Below are 18,261 nucleotides of genomic sequence, written 5' to 3'. Positions count from 1 at the left end.
TTTTCCGTGTGGTTTCCCAACAGGCCTGTATGGACTGAGCAAAAAGAGCGAGAGAGAGAGATGAGATGAGAAGGAGATAAGAGACAAGAGGGGAGATTGTGCAAGGATGAGGCGAAGAGAGAAGAAGGGAGAAATGGGAGAAGAGAAAAGAGAGAGGGAACTGGACAGAGAGGAGTAGAAAGACTGTGAAGAGAAAAGAAGAGAGGAGAAATAGAAAAGAGGAAGAGAAAAGGGCAGGCAGGATGGAAAACAACAGAGAAGGAGAGAAGGCGAGACAGTGAGAGAGAGAGAGCGAGAGAGAGACCAAAAGAAAGAGAGAGAGACAGACAGAGAGAGAAAGAGAGAGAGAGAGAGGGAGAGAAAGAGGGGGAGTGAGGATAATAAGAGGATGTGAATAAAGGAGATGACAGTATAGAGTATGAGGTTGAGAGGGGGAGGGCGGAGGCACGCTGGCTGGATGCCTATCTCGTCTCTACCACATTCTATTATTGTCAGTCTGTAACACCTTTGAGCTCCCCTCGCCCGCCCGCAGACAAGCGTCTGACACCATGCGAAAAGAATGCACCACAGCAGCATAACTCATCTATCCAGCTTTTGCTATTCCACTACTCATGTTTCTATCCCTGTATGGTGCAGCTTGTAGGCACAGGTGGTTGCAGATGATTGCAGTGGGGTGACATGTCGTTGATTTATTTACCATAGTTCAAAAGTTATATCCACAAGTTCAAAGAGAAATTACTGATTTGTGACTCACACCATAATCTACAGTATAACCCCCACCATCTGCCATTGACCCATGCCTAATTAGTTAACTTCACACTTGTGAAAACAATGTGCAAAGGTGCACTTCATTGGCAGACAGTTCCGCATATATTTACCACCATCTACAGAGTCACTTCCTGCTAATCTCAGGTCTTCAGGAATTTTTGTTTGGGTCATGAGAGGATATGGCAAAGCAGCAAATCAGGCCAACCCTCCTGTAGAAATGGCTTTCTGGGTGATTAGAAAGGGCACTACGACTGCACATATGGGGGGGCAGCCGTGGCCCACTGGTTAGCACTCTGGACTTGTAACCGGAGGGTTGCCGGTTCAAGCCCCGACCAGTGGGCCGCGGCTGAAGTGTCCTTGAGCAAGGCACCTAACCCCTCACTGCTCCCCGAGCGCCGCCGTTGAAGCAGGCAGCTCACTGCGCCGGGACTAGTGTGTGCTTCACCTCACTGTGTGCTGAGTGGGTTTTTACTAATTCACCGATTGGGTTAAATGCAGAGACCAAATTTCCCTCACGGGATCAAAAAAGTATATATACTTATACTTATATATCAGCCTGTCATCAGGATTGGCTGATATTTGCCTAGTTGACTGGTATCAATCACCCTATCAGCAAAGAATATGACATCTACCGATGGCAGTTGGTGAAGTTCATCTGCTATGTCCAATCAATTCTGGACAGGCTAAATAGAATGTGCAAACTATTCAGAGATAGTGCTATGAAAGACTGAAAGACTGTTTTCTTGATACTAAATGGTAAACAAAACAAAACAAAACAAAGCAAACAAACAAACAAACAAACAAACAAACAAAAGCATATTGGTATCGGTTATTGGGCAAGTTACTATTAACACCGGTATCTGAATTGGCCCAGAATTTCACAATTGATGAATCCCTAAAATTTAACAATGGTCATAACCTCCCTCACCTCCAAGAGAATTACACATACACAAACTGAATCAGCATGAATGCTGGAATCCTCCAATTCCAATTGGAATGATCCAATTGTTCTCAACATTTTATGAGTCATGACCCCCCAGAATAATCAGGTTGGTGTTCGCGACCCCCAACCCCACCCTGCAAACTCCCTGCACTTTTTTGTCCACAGACAGAATAACAATTTCCATTTTAGCTTTACTGCTGTACTTCTAGATTCGATTTAGATTGGAGTCTTTGAGTTGGAATAAGTCTACTTTTTCTGAAAACCCATATCCATACGTGGTGGATGGTGGTGGTTTACAATCACATATGTTACAAATACCTAGGACACCGTTATGTTCATAACAGCAATTCCTGACCATAAACAACAATGCACTGCTAATGGACCACAAAGCCTACAAAGGCTGAATTTCCTTTTGCCAGTTTACTGACACTTAAACAAAGCAAAACTGCCTGAACAACAACGCTGCTTCTATGCATTTGTGTTAGAAATGGTAATGGAAATTAGACAAAATGGATGAAAAGTGATGGCTTAATGTAAATTAAAATATGTTATTTTTACACACTCTGGCGACCCCAAATATTATCTTGTGACCCCCAATGGGGTTCCTGACCCTCAGGTGGAGAACCACTGCTCTCATCAGGTTAGAAGGTTCGAAGTCCGTGCACAGCCTGCCCTCCCCCCTCAACCAGTAAAAAGGCGTGAGGGTCAGGCCAAGAGTCATGGGAAGATGTAGCAGACGTAGCTTAGCCACTGATTCTATCTGCTGGGTCATAAACATTCCACGGATGACCTACCGACCCCCATAACTGACTGATCACGGAGGTGTTGACATTTGCAACAGGCTGTCAATCAACAACTGACCCACCAAAACCAGGTATAGAGACAGTTTAGTGGTCAATATTTTTTCATCATGCGGACATTCTTCATGAAGACCTGCATCTGGGGTTCTCAGGTGCATGGCTAGGCTCGAGGGCTGAGGGTTATGTGAGTATGTCTTACCCGAAATCGGACGCACTCGGACCTTGTAGCCCTGAACTGGTCCGTCCGCTTCTTTCCACTTCATCTGCAGTCGATCCTCAGACAGCACAGTTAGTTTTAGCCGGCCTGTGGGACACACACACACACACACACACACACACACACACACACACACACACACAAACACGCTGCTTACATTGTGGGATCCAAGTCATTGAATCTGGATGTCTTTGTGATTGTGGTTGTGGTTTCCCACAGAGATTGGAGATTGATGGATTTGAGGTTGTTAGATACCACTTGCCAACAAATCACTACTGTAATGAGCTCCATGCGGCCCTGATTAACAAGAGAATGCTTTGATAGAGAGGAGCATTAGGAGGAAGCTCTGTCTAGCATCAACTGAGACATCGATAACATCACATTACAGCTACAGCACATGAAAGTGCTCCGCACATAGGCACTGACATGAGTGCGCCGCATTCCGCTTTTAAAAACTTGATTACATTAGATTCCATTGTTTTCAATACAACACCGCACACCAGCATCGAACGCTGCTGCCGCCACCGCATCGATTCGGGTCTATTTTTGTCGGCGTCACTTAACGAAATCCATTGTTAATTGAGTGCTTGTCAGTTGAACATAAGGGACTGCACTCACTCAGCGGCTATATGCGGAGCACTGAAGACAAGAAAGGCAAACACCACTTACACATACTTTCATATGCATGTATGCTTATGACACAAAAATCACACAAAATAGGAGCTAATGTGAGAATTTTTTTACACTCTTTACTTGGATTACACTAATTTAACTTGGAATCACATTAGTCTGTGGTCAACACATACATCAGTTAAGATACAGTAGACAGGAGTTAAACTAGGCCAGCAAAACAGGAGCTCTGATGGCAAGAATAAATGGGTTGTGTGTCTGTACCCTGGGACTTGTGGCAGATGATAATAACTGACAGGGAGATCCATAGAAAGCGAGGTCAGTGTGATGGGGCCAAGTGGAGGCTTCGGGGGTCTTGGACATCAAAGCCATCCACCAAGAATATCTCAAAGCCCTTCTGCCACCCCCTCCTCTCCACCATCCTTCCAGAAGTTGTAAAACATCTCAAGTCTCTGGTTTTGCCACCCCCCCCCCCCCTCCTGCCCTCTCATCCCTCGCCTCTCCATTCTCTCGCTCAACCCTTCCCTTGTCTGTGGCCCATCTGCATAAGTTCCACATGGCATTCCCCAACAATCTGCCTTTTCATGCCTCGCCTGTACCGCGGCCCCCTCTTCTCTCCAGCTGTCGCGCGTGGCTCAAAGCGGGCCTTATGCTGTCGCCCGGGGTTACGAGGGGGCAGAGTCACGGGCACAGGACATCCGTTTTCGAGGGGGGCCCTGAAGTGGGGCGGCCGTGGGGTTTGGGGGGTTATAGTGACAGGAGCGTTAGATTTAAGACACCGCCTGTGGGGTGACGTCAGGGCCCAGGCGGGGTAAGAGGGGGAGGGTAACAGGCGGAGGGTGAGAGCGAGGGGGAGGACAAGGGAGCAGGATGTTGTCTGCCGGCAGAGAGTGAAGGCATCTTTGTCTTGACTCAAGTGTAGTCTTTCAAGTCCTATCCTCATTTAGACAGTCTGTGTGTGTTTGGGTGGGGTGAGGAGGGGAGGCGGGAGTTTGTGTGCCTGTATGTATGTTTTTGTGTGTGTGTGTGTGTGTGTGTGTGTGTGTGTCTGTCTGTCTGTAGTTGTGGTGGGGAGGGGGTACAGTTGAGGGTTAATGCTGTGTCCATGGCAACTTTGAAGAACCCCAGCCTCTGGAATAGTGGCAGAGGATCAGAGGCAATCTGAACTTCGCTGGCTTCCGCACACCCGCAAACAACAACAATGCCTGACAATTAGAGAGCTAAAACCCTGAGGCTCTCACCACAATTAAAGAGCATTGTGGCGTAGTAGAGAATCTAACATATAGTAAATGGGCATTCCAAAAACGCTCATCTAAGGTCTCCAGTAATTGAAGCCCTTCAGGAATAATATTACTGTTTAACAGAGCATAAATCATGCAATAACTGTTAACTGTGTCTGTCACGCATAATTAAACACGAGTGTCTTGCATATCTTCATTGTTTTTACATGAGAAACGTTTGGGTTTCAAAAATGTGTGTTTGGGTGTGTGTACATGCTACAGGACAGATTAGCAATGATTGTTGTTATTGTTGTCTGCCACATAATCTTGGAGCTCTGTCCATCCAAACTCTGATAAAGCTGATGTGCTAATGCTTGCTCTGGCAAGTACTCAAAGATAACAATAACATTTAGAGATGCTCTATGAGTGTCTGGGTGTAATTAATTCCATGAAAGGATCATGGTCCACAGGACCAAAGCCAGATGTGTGTGTGTGTGTGTGTGTGTGTGTGTGTGTGTGTGTGTGTGTGTGTGTGTGTGTGTGTGTGTGTGTGTGTGTGTGTATGAGAGAGTGACTGGCCATCTAGGGTTAGGGTTTCCAGTATAAAGAAAGACAAACCATCTAATTATTCTAATACATGGTCTTCTATGATGTAGTAGAGTGGTCTTCAATACAGAGATGAGCCATCTGTTAACAGAGTGCAGTGCAGTATGGAAGCATGAGGCAGTGCTGACAGACATCGTAATGTTACCTTGAGAGCTAACTCCGGTGATCAGCATAAGAACTGTTCCAAGTATAGGCAGCGGAAGCCATGACACAGATGACAGATGTCTGCACATGATGGTACACTGAAGATCATATAAACCTGTAAAAATGAATTGACACTTCAAGCACACTGCAGCCAAAGTAGACTTAATCTGAGGGTTGTAAAGACACCTTTCAAGGGTTATTGAACGGCAGCAAATGGAGCATATATGTTAAAGACTTGTTGTATAAAAAGGTGTTTAATCAGGTCCACCACAGAAACATACTATAAGGGTCAGGTAAGTCAGACATACTGTAAACTGTTACGGATTAAATATGAATGACAGGGGCACCTGCAACTTACTATCAGGCATGATAGGCACACACAGAACATTATAAAATGCCTTTCCCTATTCAGAATTTGGTCTAAGACATCACTGTGGCTGGAGGTGAGTAGGCTACAGAGGTGTGTGGACCAAAACTCAATAGTATCAACAAATACATCATGACACTGCACAGTATTTTGTGGTCCCATTGAGACCAGCACTTGCTGTCCTATGAAACAACCTGTTTTCCCAAGGGAACCTGTGGGTGAGTGCACATGATCTGAAGCACAGGTGGTTTTTTAATGTAGCCACACAAATGTAATTACAGCGTGGACACATAATTTGCCTCATGGAGCATACATTTGTGCAAGAGTCAAAAGGAGCTTCCCTTCCAAAGAGTTGTCATTAGGAACGCCACTTTAACTAATTACAAGACAAACATTATTTAACAGCTGTTTTATGTCTGAATGTGTGGGTGAGTCAGAGAATAACCAACAAGAGGTGAACCACAAAGTTTCAAGAGTGTATGGAGTGTCACAATGATTAATGGCTGCAATGCGAAATCACATAACTTAAGTTCTGACATCATAAGCTTCAGACCTACTATTTCCTTCTGATTTAAAGTAATAGAGAAAAGACCATGGGCGTAGATTTAGGGTGGGACGCTAAGGACTAGTCCTAATCAAAATTTTAAGATGACAAAATTGTCCCCACCAATATTTTAGCGAACTTATTTGTACTGCTGATCATTCCGACAACCAGCACGACAATACAACAAACGTCAGGGTTATCTGACACGCAGGCTACACGCATGGAGAATGCCAATGCACAGGCTACTTTGCAGTGGTAAGTTACCAGGGCTGTCTGCCAATACATACCCCATAAAAGGCCAAAGTAAAACATTTTGATATTGAATTTGACTGACAGAGCTTTCAATTCGGCAGCCGTGGCCTACTGGTTAGCGCTTCGGACTTGTAACCGGAGGGTTGCCGATTCGAACCCCGACCCCTCATTGCTACCCGAGGGCTGCTGTTGTTGCAGGCAGCTCACTGCGCCGGGATTAGTGTGTGCTTCACCTCACTGTGTGCTTCACTAATTCACGGATTGGTTCACGGATTGGGATAAATGCAGAGATTATATTTTCTTAAATGCAGAGATTAAAATATACTTATACTTACAATTAACCACATTATAATCAATAGGCCAAAATCATAATTGTGTATCTGTGCCGAATTTCGTAATTCAAGTCCAGTGTAGAACTGAATAAGAAAATCATAAGGCTGTATATCTTGAACTTCCAGTATGTGAGAAACTTGACTTGCCTTAATATCTCCAACCTCAAGTATGCAGCTAATAAGGAAATATAATTGTTATTTAATTAAACAAGGTGAACTTCTCCCCACTGTGCAATGCAGAAAAGGATGCTACAAGGAAGGGAATTCAAACACACTCAACACCTTACCATCTATTGATGTCATTGTGGTTCATTGAGATATCTGACATTTTTTCTGTTAATTGGCTTGGATATAAAAGGACATTGTTGCCTTTGCCGGTGTCCTTATGTGAACTTGCACAGGTAACCTTGCTCATCTTTACTTGCGTACGACTTCACACCAGTGCTTCAGGGCAGCCGTGGCCTACTGGTTAGCGCTTCGGACTTGTGACCGGAGGGTTGCCGGTTCATACCCCGATCAGTAGGCACGGCTGAAGTGCCCTTGAGCAAGGCACCTAACCCCTCACTGCTCCCTGAGCGCCGCTGTTGTTGCAGGCAGCTCACTGCGCCGTGATTAGTGGGTACCTCACTGTGTGTTCACTGTGTAGTGTGCTGAGTGTGTTTCACTAATTCACAGATTGGGATAAATGCAGAGACCAAATTCAGAGATCAAAAGAGTATTTATACTTATACTTCAGACCAGAGCTGATGCTTCAGCAAAAGGCCGTCACTGAAAAGCTGTGAATGTCGTTGAACACAGCTGTTCTCACATTAGCTGATTGCGATAAACATTAACCATTGTTGCCTAATTACCAATTATTCATCAAGTAGTATCTACTTTTTTTAGTGTTTTTCACATAGTATTTTTAAAATACAAAAATACACACCAATAAAGTATTTTGATACAAAATACAGAGCCATTTCCTTCAACCCAATAAAATAAAAATTACAAAATACTATTTTGTATTTGAAATACATATTACATGTTTCAGAAATCTTGACATGTCTAAGTTTTGGGTTGCAATATACAGGTAGTGGGCTCTCTGTTAATTTTAATGAGTAGGCCTAAGCCTAAGTTACAGCATTTCTATCACAATTGACCAGGCTTTGACCTTTGGTCTGCTTTTAACATAATTCTGGCTATGATTGTTCCTTGTATTGCATCATGAGCCATCACTGTGCCTATTGCATTCTACTGTTGTTAGCCTTAAGCCTAGCTCAGTCATTATGTTATACCACATCACCCTCCATTAGAAGTACAATGAGCTGCATTGAGCATAATAAACTGCATTTAGAATTCCAAATTCATATTTCTAGATATTTTGGTGAAAGTAACTCAAAAGTAATACAATAGTAGTGTAATGCCTTACAATTCAGATACATATTATAATGTAACAAATTACTTTGAAAGTACAGTAATGAGTAGTAATACATAATACGATTTTGAAGTAACTTGCCCAACACTGATGACAACCATCACTTTCTATGTATGTCTGTGTTTGTGTGTGTGTGTGTGTGTGTGTGTGTGGAGGGTCAATCAAATTCTATGATTGCCACTGATGTGAATGATCTCACAAATCACACAAACCAAATCAAGTTTTAAAAAATCGCAAAAGTATCGAAATTGAGATTCTTCACTTAGTATTGGTATTGAAACACTAATGTTGGTATTGTGACAACAGGAGTTGGGGATGTGTCCCCACCAAAGCTGAGACCAAACCTACGCCCTTGGAAAAGACTAACGTCTAGAAGATGAAAGCAACCAGACTGAGACCAGGGTTGCCAACTCTCACGCATCTGGCGTGACACTCACGCTGTCAGCATCAATCTCACGCACACGGAACACATCTTTAGACCAACATCAGGTATATTGTCTAATATCTGCCTCTGCCTACAACGACACACTCTCACTTACTTGGCGTGCCACTCACGCTATCAGCATGAATCACACGCTCTTACGCACACAGAATAAATGTCACGCCAAATCCATTCTTCTTTTTTTTTAATCCGTTCTTTTTCTGTTGATTACTAGACTAGACCACAGCTTTGTTTCAAAATGACAGGAGACGAGTTTAAGGCATAGGCCCTTTAGATAAACAGCAGGTAGGTCTAATATCTGCCTACAACGAGACACTGCAGAATTAACATTGTGTAGTGTTGTACTGAGCGTAAAAGTTATCATGATGATCTAATGGCCAGAAAAAGCTGGATTTGTGTATTTGCGGTTCACCATGCTGTTACATATCTTCATATACATAAGCTGATAAACCTAATTCAATGCAGGCTAGATGCAATCACCATGACTATCCATGAACACAGTAGGCTATATCTTTACACTTGCAATGAAAACTCAGTGGGCGCATTACCACAACAGATGTTGTACGCAACATGTTGTCACACAGCCCTCAAAGTTAGCGTACGTTGTGAATGGGTCCTTATTCACCATGAGTCAAATGGGAATTTACCTGAGGCCGTACGTCTCCTCGTGCAGTTTATTCCGACGGTGCGGGCCAAGTCCCGAGCATTCCAAAGACCTGGGTGTCAACAGGCGTTCAACCTTCTTGTGTCTGTCGATCCCTTATCAACCGTTGTCTCTAGAGGAACTAGGTGTGAAATTTGATATGGGTCTTCAGGGTTTCCAACAAGAACATGGGCGGGGTAACTTTTGGGAAGGGTATAAATTCTCCTGGGAAATAATTTCTCCCTCTGTTGTGACTTGTCTCCGAAAGACAAAGCAAACGCCCGGCGCGAGCGACATGCCATTTTGATTCCTTTTTGCAGACATTCCCGAAACTGCATGATCTTTTCACTTGATTCTGGTCTTATGTCATTTATGTGAAATGACTCTCAAAATATGTAGGCCTAAAATTTTGTCAGTTAAAATTTTGAAAGAATGGTGGGGGCAGTAGGCTAGCCTCTACTGCGCTCCCACAGTGAGCAGCAGGCAGTGCACTCACCAGGACAACGGTACAGTAATGATGACCTTTCCAAAAAAACTCCTGGAGTCATAAATGTTACAAATGAATGACGACATGCGAAGAAACTACGAGAAACCAATGCGATGTACTTGATATAGCATATTTGAAATGTGTCTACAGGTTTTTATTTTTGAACAGCCTGTTTTTGTGTTTTTTTCCGTAAGCTCATAAAACACAGTAGCTTATCACATCAAACTCAAGGCCCTTAGTGACACAGCAGTGTAGGCTACACACCTAGCAACCAATCTGTCATCATCTTTTTTGTTATCAGCTACTTAATGCAGAGTCCCTTCTTTTAAACAACAAATATATTTAGTAAAACTTGAAATATGAGCCAAATTTTTAAAACATTCCCAGCTAGCTGTAAGTCCCTCTTGTTTATAAAATGCATAGTCTAAAAAAAGTACCATCATCTGTGCCAGTTTAGCAGACTGCAGGGACACTCAACAAATATATTTTCTCTTCACTCAGACTAAGTAAACAGCATTGGCTGATGGGTTTGCATCATCATTTAAAATTGTTAATGTTAAAGAATGTGTTTGTGTTGTATGTATGCTGCTGCTGAGACCTTGAATTTCCCCTGGGGATCAATAAAGTATCTATCTATCTATTTGCAATAAGTAAAAATGAGAGCAGCTTTGAAAATAACTTGGCGTTGTTAATTTGGCATCTTGCTTTCTCTTCTGGGGTGTCTTTGTCCCTGCGGCTGCTTTATGAATCAACCCCTGTACGCATGTTGATTCATTTTCCTACACAAACTCAAGTCAAATTATAATCTATATTAGTATAATTAATAATCTCCTCCATCTATAACTGCTGCCTCGCTCTCTATATTGCTCTTCTATGCTTGCCGCATGAAAGTAAACCTCCTTTAAACGGAAATCGTCACGGCCGTCACTCCGCAGGGAAAGGTACAAGACCTCCTCTCTCTTCCGATTTGTGGAATCTAATTGCGAGGAGCAAGAATCATGTCAGTGATGTGCTTTATACCCAAAGAGACACAGAGCCAGGAAGACAAGGGTGGTGTGCTGTAGAGACTGTGGTATGGATCACGCAGCGAATGCAAACAGCCCATTTATAAAATCCACAAACAACAAATGTAAACAATTGTGTGAACGAGGTGTAATTCATTAATTAAGTTAATGGTTTGGACATAGCTTTAGCAAATAATCACAGCTGTTCATCAACTAACATGTGTTCCATCTAAACAGAACAGAACAGAATCTGATTATTCTAGTAAACTATTCGTAAAGGCCACAAAAAAATGGTTCTGACACTTCACGGGAGTGTAGTAACTGACCCCAACTCCCCTCCCATCCATTGGCAAACAACTGTCATGTCAGTTGGTCATCTCAGTAATGTGGTAAGGCTCCCCATGTGCATCTTTAATCCATTTTTAAGAAATCATGTCTGACATGGGAAGATACTAGTAGGTCCATAGTTAACAGAATGCACCATCTTTGCTGAGGTACAGTACTGTTTTACAGTCTCTGTGGTCAATGTGACCATTCTTGGGATGAGAAAGATCCCGCATAATATCCTCCTCCATTGTGGAGATCTTTATGTGGGGCTCAAGCGCAAGCAGACCGAACGACAAACTGAGCAGTGTTCACTCGCGCTCAGTGCAGGATCTCCTGCTCTTCATCTTCGTCGTACACATCCTCTTCCTCCTCCCGGTGTAGGAGAGGAAGCTCGATCTCAGGGCCTTCTTTACAGGGCAGCTGCCTCACAGAGTGTGCCTTAGCTTAAAAATATAGACATATAGACATCTTTACATAAGTACAGAAAATAATTACCGTATTTTCCGGACTATAAGTCGCACTTTTTTTCATAGTTGCTGGCTGGTCCTGAGACTGAGGTGCAACATACATATATATATATATATATTTTTTTTTTTTTTTTTTCCCTCTTCATGACACATTTTTTGACTGGTGCGACTTATAGTCCGGAAAATACGGTACTAATTTTTGTACAGAAAAAAAATTGTACATAAATATGTTCAAACATTTCTAGCAGCAAACATGATTCTTATTTTCTCTGAACAGGGTTCTTTTTTAGTGAGCATTTCCTGTTGTAAAATCGCATGGCGTATACAAGATCAAGATCATCCTACCTTTGTAGTAAGTCTTAAGGCCAACATGCAGAGAGATGCCTGACAGACAGACAAAGAAGCCCAGCCAGTTAAGCAGACTCATTCTGTCTCCCATGAACACCTCTGCCAGCAACAAGGTGCTCACTTCCTAAATAGTGGAGAGAGAGAAAGAAGAGAGAAAGAGAGAAAAAGAGAAAGAAAGAAAGAAAGAAAGAAAGAAAGATAGATAGAGAGAGAGATAAGAGGGAGAGTAAGAGCTGGGTGCTGATGCTCTGATCTATCTATTGGATGCCTGACAGCTTTTAATTAGGTGATACAAACTGATGTATCCAGCCACAAAGATTTCTGGGAGTTTTGTGCTGAGTAAAAGCTGGTCCACACCCCCAACATCAATTGTGGTGTTAATTTGGGGTTAACTTGCTTGGGTAACTCCCTTGTCCTGAACTGTGCAATAGGCTAACATAGGCCTAGCCTAGGGAATAGCCTACTACTATACTATAAAGACCACACGTAAAAAGGCTCCCAGACCCACCTTGAATATCCCAGCAATGGAGAGAGTGAGGCTAGACGTTCGCGAGACCAGCAGGAACTCGGAGAAGCCCAGCCCAAAGGCCAATGAGCCTCCCACTGCCAGGGTCGACAGAGAGTACAACAGAGGGGCCAGCTCATTCACACGGAACAGCTTCTCCGAGGTGCACAGACTCAACCCTAAAAGCAGGCAAAAACTCAGCTGATTTTTTTTCAGCCACAGGGCAGAGAATGATAAACAATAAATGACAACGATGTGTGATCAATATGGTTTCAGGTCTGCAGGTAATCACTTCAATTATGGCGTCTTAATGTAAGTAAGATGAATAAAGTTTAAATATACCTGTATGTGAATATCTGTGGTGACACATACGGCTTCTACACACAGTTGCGTTCCGTCAAAGCATGCCAGTGGGTGTTCCCGACAGTAGCTATGCAAATGACTTGAAGTATACCGGGTATAACGAGCGATGGGAGAAACGCGACGCAACGGACACACAATTCAGTTCGGAAACAGATGACGTGAGCCCATGTAAAGTGAATGGGATGCGTCTCCAGCACTGCAACGCACGCAACTGTGTGTAGAAGCCGATACATGTCAACCCTATTACATAAAAAAAGATCATTTGCAAACATACAGATTTTAACAGAGTAAAAATAGGACCCAGAGCCAACCTTCATTGTACAGGAAGAGTGGGAAGAGCCCCAGGAACATGAGAGGCTGTAGGTGGAACATGGTGTCAATTGGATTTTGAAGACCTGTCAACAGAAAAGCAATGTTAATAATAATAATAATAATAATAATAATAATAATAACAACAACAACAACCTGTCAACAAAAGAGCAATGTTAAAGTCAAAGTCAAAGTCAAAGTCAAAGTCAGCTTTATTGTCAATTTCTTCACATGTTCCAGACATACAAAGAGATCGAAATTACGTTTCTCACTATCCCACGGTGAAGACAAGACATTTTACCAATTTAAGTCCACAGACAAACATAACATTCAAGTAAACAAAAAAGTAAGTAAATAAGTAAATAAGAGGGCACATATAATAATGAAAAAATAAGAGCAGCAAAATTTGGTTGAAATTGTGCATGGACAGTCAATAAAATACTAGTGCAAAGTCAGGCCAATAAAAGGCTTGGGTAGTTCTGTTTGACCTAAGTAATAAAGAAAGTGGCATAGTGGTGCAAGTTATGTAAGAGCAGCAGAAGTGTTGTGTTTTCAGGACAACAACACCAAGTTGACCATGTTGACAGATGGTCAACATCTGAACCATCTGTCAACATGGTCAACAGAACCAGCATGTTAACCATGCTGACAGAGGGAAATGGCACCAATGCACATCACTGTAACAACAATGTCACAATGTTACAGTTTGGACTGGCGTAACAGGAAATAATGGTTAAAGATCTGGTAAAACTGGAATGAACTATTCTCTGTTCCTTGTGGGACAAAATATTACCCTGCCGCGCCTACATCACACCACACTCCAACCACGTTCTGGCACAGGGAACACAACATCTTCTCAAGTGTGGAACCCGGTTACTCACCCAGTTCTGCTTTCTGCATGAGGACCTGTGTGAGGGTCCAACGGATGCCACCAATGAAGGAGGCGAGGAGGACCATGATGAACCCTTCCAGGTTAAACTGGGTCGACTCGTACGTGAACATGAACAGACCCCCCGAAATGAGCAGGACCACCACAATGAGGAATGGATTCTGACAAACAGGGTAGTTACAAAATAAAAAAAAAGACATTCATCAAAAACATTCATTTATTTGATAAATCAGATAATTTCTGATCATTTCTACTAACACAAACACACAAACATACACACATACACACACACACACTTTGATGCAGTGCCTTCAGGCAATATTGCCTTCACACATTTTAGGCTGTAACAGAACAAAACCATCCATATACAAACATATACAACTACAACAGCTGATAATCTCCAAATACAACATATATAACTCCAAACAGCAGCACATAACAGAAATGAACCTTATGACATTTGAAATTAGAGTAGGAGACACATTAACACTTTTTCTATCCTTTAATTTTTGTCCCATTAGGAAGACCAGCATCCCTGTTTTTAACCAGCATAAATTAATTAAATGTAATTTAATCAAAACACGACAAGTTTAGCACAGCAACTCTGTCATAAACTCTCTGCCCAAATACAAGTTCATTAATCAGATGTAATATCACCTGCTGGCTATATGAGTTTCCTTAAACACATTTAGTAGACACAGTGATGACATATCTTACCGGCTCCTCAAGTTTGAAGAGAAGCGAGAACAGCAAGATGAAGAGGACAGCGGAAGACTTGGTCATTGTGTACCTGTGGAACATTGCAACACAAAACAAGACACATCAGACCTAGCTTGTTCAGTGAACTAAGATGCAAAATACAGGTATGTTCAGATGCCTTGTAAAAAACATATCTATTTTTTAATTTCTCTGGAATTTGACTCGTAAATACTTTCTATCCTTCATGCACTCTCCACCTTAGAACACACACACACACACACAACACACACAACACACACACACACAACACACACACACACACACACACAACACACACACACTTACTTACAAACTGATGGTAATGAAGAGAAAGCTCCAGTTAGATAACCCAATGTCCAGCACAGTTGCCAGAGCTACAGCAGAAAAGAACAGCAGAGAGTAAGTAACAGTACCGGTACATGGTTGCCAAATGCTTACACCATACAACGAATTTCACCCTGTCATGACCATCACAAATCTTATGAGTCGTACTATTTTAGCAATTATGTTGCCATCATGTGAGGTTATCATTTATACAAGAAAAAAACATTGACATGTAGAAGCAGCACCACTTGAGGAGACCATTTTAGCATGCGTTTTGCGCAGTGTGCATACATTACAGAGGATGTATTATTATATTTAATCTTTAATCACTCAAATTAACATGATGGCAGAATAAACTATGTTTAGATAGAGCAGCTTTTTATCTGTCTTAATAAACTTTCCAAATGTATACACTTAAAGTGCTGGAACTGATTACACCTACAAACATTTCATACAGGTATATATCTTGGTTCATGGTCTAGCCTTCACTTTGTGGAAAACTAAAGCAATCACAGATAAGGCCTTTCAAGCCAGTCTGGACTTTGGGCTCAATGCAGCCCTACAGAATGATAAAACATGCACTGTGGCACTGAAAAAGACATATTCAGCGACCCTGTTGCTATGGTTCCTGTGTCTTTTGTTTTGTGCTCAACAACTTTTGGAACTGAGGAGCATCTGAATTAGTAAAAGGCTGTCTTACCAGTAGGTGCCACTTTGTAGACGTAGTCTGACCAGTTAAGCATAACCCTTGGTTTACCCGTCCAACATTGCATGGCAGAACGAGTCAAGGCAGAGAGACAAAATATTATGGTCAAGTGGACTAGGGTCATGAAGAGAGGAAAATGGAAGCCCTGGGAAACATGAATAGCAAGTTTAAGGGGAGAGCACTACATACCAGTGATGGACAAATTAAAGTTATAGTTTGAGTCATGTGCAAGTGTTCCTCTATTCTAGATGTAGATAGCTTGTACCTTAGCAAGACGCATAAATATGCAAAGCCTTACCTTCATGAGCCATTTGTTATAGAACGTGATTCCAATAGAGAAGACATAATAAAAAAGCACCAATCCTACGGTGCGAAGCGCACGGCATAGGAATTGTACGGGGAACGCCATAACGGCCCTCCTGTCAGCCCTCTCTTGGAGGAGGGCTTCACTCAATGTGTATCATGGCTCCCAGTCCTTGAGTCCTTTACAGTGATCACACCTGGGGAAAGGACAGCCACGTCAACAAAGACAGGCAGTGTTTTGTATTGGGCGATAACTGTGTTGATAAGGTAGTCTCATCATGTTCAGCGTTGTACAACCACGCGCTACTAGTTCTGTGTGAGTTGAGACATGTTTGTGCACAACTGCCTAACAGAGCCGACCATTCTATATAAATTAAATATGGCTGTAGAAACTAACCATGCTCGTCTATATGTGATTTGTGAATTATATAGATAGCTAGGCAACACTTTAACGACTGATAAAGTAAAGTTCGAAAGTTAGTGGTAATGTTGACAGTACTGACATGGTTGCGTCATAAAACTTGACAAAGTTGACTTTGAACAATGCTTAGCCAGTATAACAACAAAGACGAAAAGAGAGCATCACACGAAGCATATAAGTGTCAAGCTCCAACATATCTCTAAGGAACCGACCGCCACCACCAATCCCCTCCCTTACAGTAGCTGCTGCTAACCAGGTTAATTAACTTACCAAATGTAGAGGAAATCATGCAGCCTAACCGACTAAGTGATCCAATGTTAGATAGATAGATAGATAGATAGATAGATACTTTATTGATCCCCAGGGGAAATTCAAAACTTATCAAAATATTCTCCTAATTTTTGAGTCAATGGCGACTGCATGCCATAATAGTAACTAAAAAAAGAACAACGAATCTAAATTTGCGAGGGACCACTCTGACCGTACTACTTCTCTGACGTGTTGTGTGAGACTGCTAACGTGTTAGCTACCTAGTTGTCACATGAACTGCTGCAGGCTGGGACATTTTTACTTACACAAGACTGTCGTGACGTTGGCAAGGGTATGCAACTGTAAAAGACAGTGGTGGAATAAATTACATTGCAACAGCGACTAAAACAAAGCAATACGTTTTGGGTGGATTTTCACGCAACAAAAGGGCTACTTACCTTCTAACACTGGCTTGCCATATCCGCACTCCAATACTGTAGGTGGCGGCGACGCACTAACACTCCAGCCCACTACAGAAGTACTTCAGGATGTGACGTAGAAACAGACTGCCGCTTGTTTGTGCTGCGGGATACGCTTCAGCGGCGAGTTCTCTAATCTGTAACGATAAAGAACATTTTAATGAAGTAACTGTTCAATTTGGTTTTGCAAATCAGAACGTAACTACAGACTCCGCTTTCTAGAATGGCCGAAGAGGAGGATGACCCTAATTTTGATGAAGATTTCGACGATGCAGGCAACGGTGTTGAATCAGGCCACGGCAAAAGAAAGAGACTGTTTTCTAAAGAACTCCGATGCATGATGTACGGATTTGGAGATGATCAGAATCCGTATACCGAATCGGTGGACATTCTCGAGGACCTTGTGATCGAATTCATCACTGAAATGACCCACAAAGCCATGTCTATCGGTCGTCAAGGCCGTGTCCAAGTTGAAGACATTGTCTTTCTCATTCGTAAGGATCCAAGAAAGTTCGCCAGAGTGAAGGATCTTCTCACTATGAACGAAGAGCTGAAGAGGGCTCGCAAAGCTTTTGACGAAGCGAATTATGGCTCGTAATGGGATACTGGTGGTCCTCAAATTACCAACGAGTGGTGGTGATAAGGGTTAATCTATTTTGACAGTCCCACAAACCGCCACACACAGCCAGTCACTCAGCTTCAAGGTGATGGAAGCTCTTGACCGAGACGCAGGCATTTAGGCCAAATAGAAGCCTTTCATAGTTTTCCGTGCTCGACTGGTATTTGTCATACCAAGCCTGTTGTTCACAATAACGTCCTTCCAACACTTTTTTTTTTTTTAAGAAATTAAAATGTCTTCCTTTTATTGCCAATGTTTCATATTAGTTTCATTGCCCTTCCAAGTTATAGGCCTAATGCAGTATGATTATGCTATCATATGTCATTGTCTTCTATGCACAACAGTGGTCAAGCAGTAGATGTTGCAGTCCGAATGTGATGTGCCCACTAGGGTAAATGTAG

At 42.4% G+C, this 18,261-nt stretch overlaps 3 protein-coding genes across 6 annotated transcripts in view; 1 reads left to right on the top strand and 2 right to left on the bottom strand.

Moving 5' to 3' along the window:
• The window catches only part of LOC121714300 (collagen alpha-1(XIV) chain), a 49,185-nt gene extending 39,629 nt beyond the window's left edge, over positions 1-9,556 (bottom strand). The window contains 3 exon segments of the mRNA XM_042099596.1: positions 2,711-2,815; positions 5,330-5,443; positions 9,327-9,556. Of these exon segments, the coding sequence (XP_041955530.1) occupies positions 2,711-2,815; positions 5,330-5,417 (193 nt within the window). The 5' untranslated portion in view covers positions 5,418-5,443; positions 9,327-9,556.
• A 1,344-nt stretch (positions 9,557-10,900) lies between these two features.
• On the bottom strand, positions 10,901-17,318 carry slc35c2 (solute carrier family 35 member C2). Of its 4 annotated transcripts, XM_042099588.1 has the most exons (11): positions 17,221-17,318; positions 17,089-17,122; positions 16,088-16,289; positions 15,784-15,934; positions 15,070-15,133; positions 14,739-14,811; positions 14,014-14,182; positions 13,135-13,218; positions 12,464-12,639; positions 11,953-12,079; positions 10,901-11,583 (listed from the first exon to the last, which is right to left on the bottom strand). In XM_042099588.1, the coding sequence occupies exons 3-11, from the start codon at positions 16,196-16,198 to the stop codon at positions 11,459-11,461; spliced, it is 1,080 nt and encodes a 359-aa protein (XP_041955522.1). In that variant the 5' UTR covers positions 16,199-16,289; positions 17,089-17,122; positions 17,221-17,318; the 3' UTR covers positions 10,901-11,458. The 4 variants fall into 4 exon arrangements, with proteins under 4 accessions (XP_041955522.1, XP_041955525.1, XP_041955523.1 ...); XM_042099591.1 differs by lacking the exon at positions 17,089-17,122 and having other exon boundaries at positions 17,221-17,240; XM_042099589.1 differs by lacking the exon at positions 17,221-17,318 and having other exon boundaries at positions 17,089-17,177.
• taf13 (TATA-box binding protein associated factor 13) lies at positions 17,303-18,113 on the top strand. Its single transcript, XM_042099595.1, has one exon. It carries the CDS (start codon positions 17,465-17,467, stop codon positions 17,837-17,839), a length of 375 nt encoding a protein of 124 aa, XP_041955529.1. The 5' UTR covers positions 17,303-17,464; the 3' UTR covers positions 17,840-18,113.
• The last annotated feature ends 148 nt before the right edge of the window (positions 18,114-18,261 follow it).

The sequence above is a fragment of the Alosa sapidissima genome, chromosome 7 (genome assembly GCF_018492685.1).
Source record: "Alosa sapidissima isolate fAloSap1 chromosome 7, fAloSap1.pri, whole genome shotgun sequence".
Lineage (NCBI taxonomy): Eukaryota > Metazoa > Chordata > Actinopteri > Clupeiformes > Clupeidae > Alosa > Alosa sapidissima.
This window is presented reverse-complemented; position numbering and strand designations above follow the sequence as displayed.

Coding starts and splice junctions, on each gene's coding strand:
- slc35c2 (XM_042099588.1), bottom strand. CDS start 16,198: ATGGCGTTCCCCGTACAATTCCTATGCCGTGCGCTTCGCACCGTAGGA. Junction 15,935..16,087: donor ATAACAAATGGCTCATGAAG/GTAAGGCTTTGC, acceptor CATGTTTCCCAG/GGCTTCCATTTTCCTCTCTT. Junction 15,134..15,783: donor CTACAAAGTGGCACCTACTG/GTAAGACAGCCT, acceptor TTTCTGCTGTAG/CTCTGGCAACTGTGCTGGAC.
- taf13 (XM_042099595.1), top strand. CDS start 17,465: ATGGCCGAAGAGGAGGATGACCCTAATTTTGATGAAGATTTCGACGAT.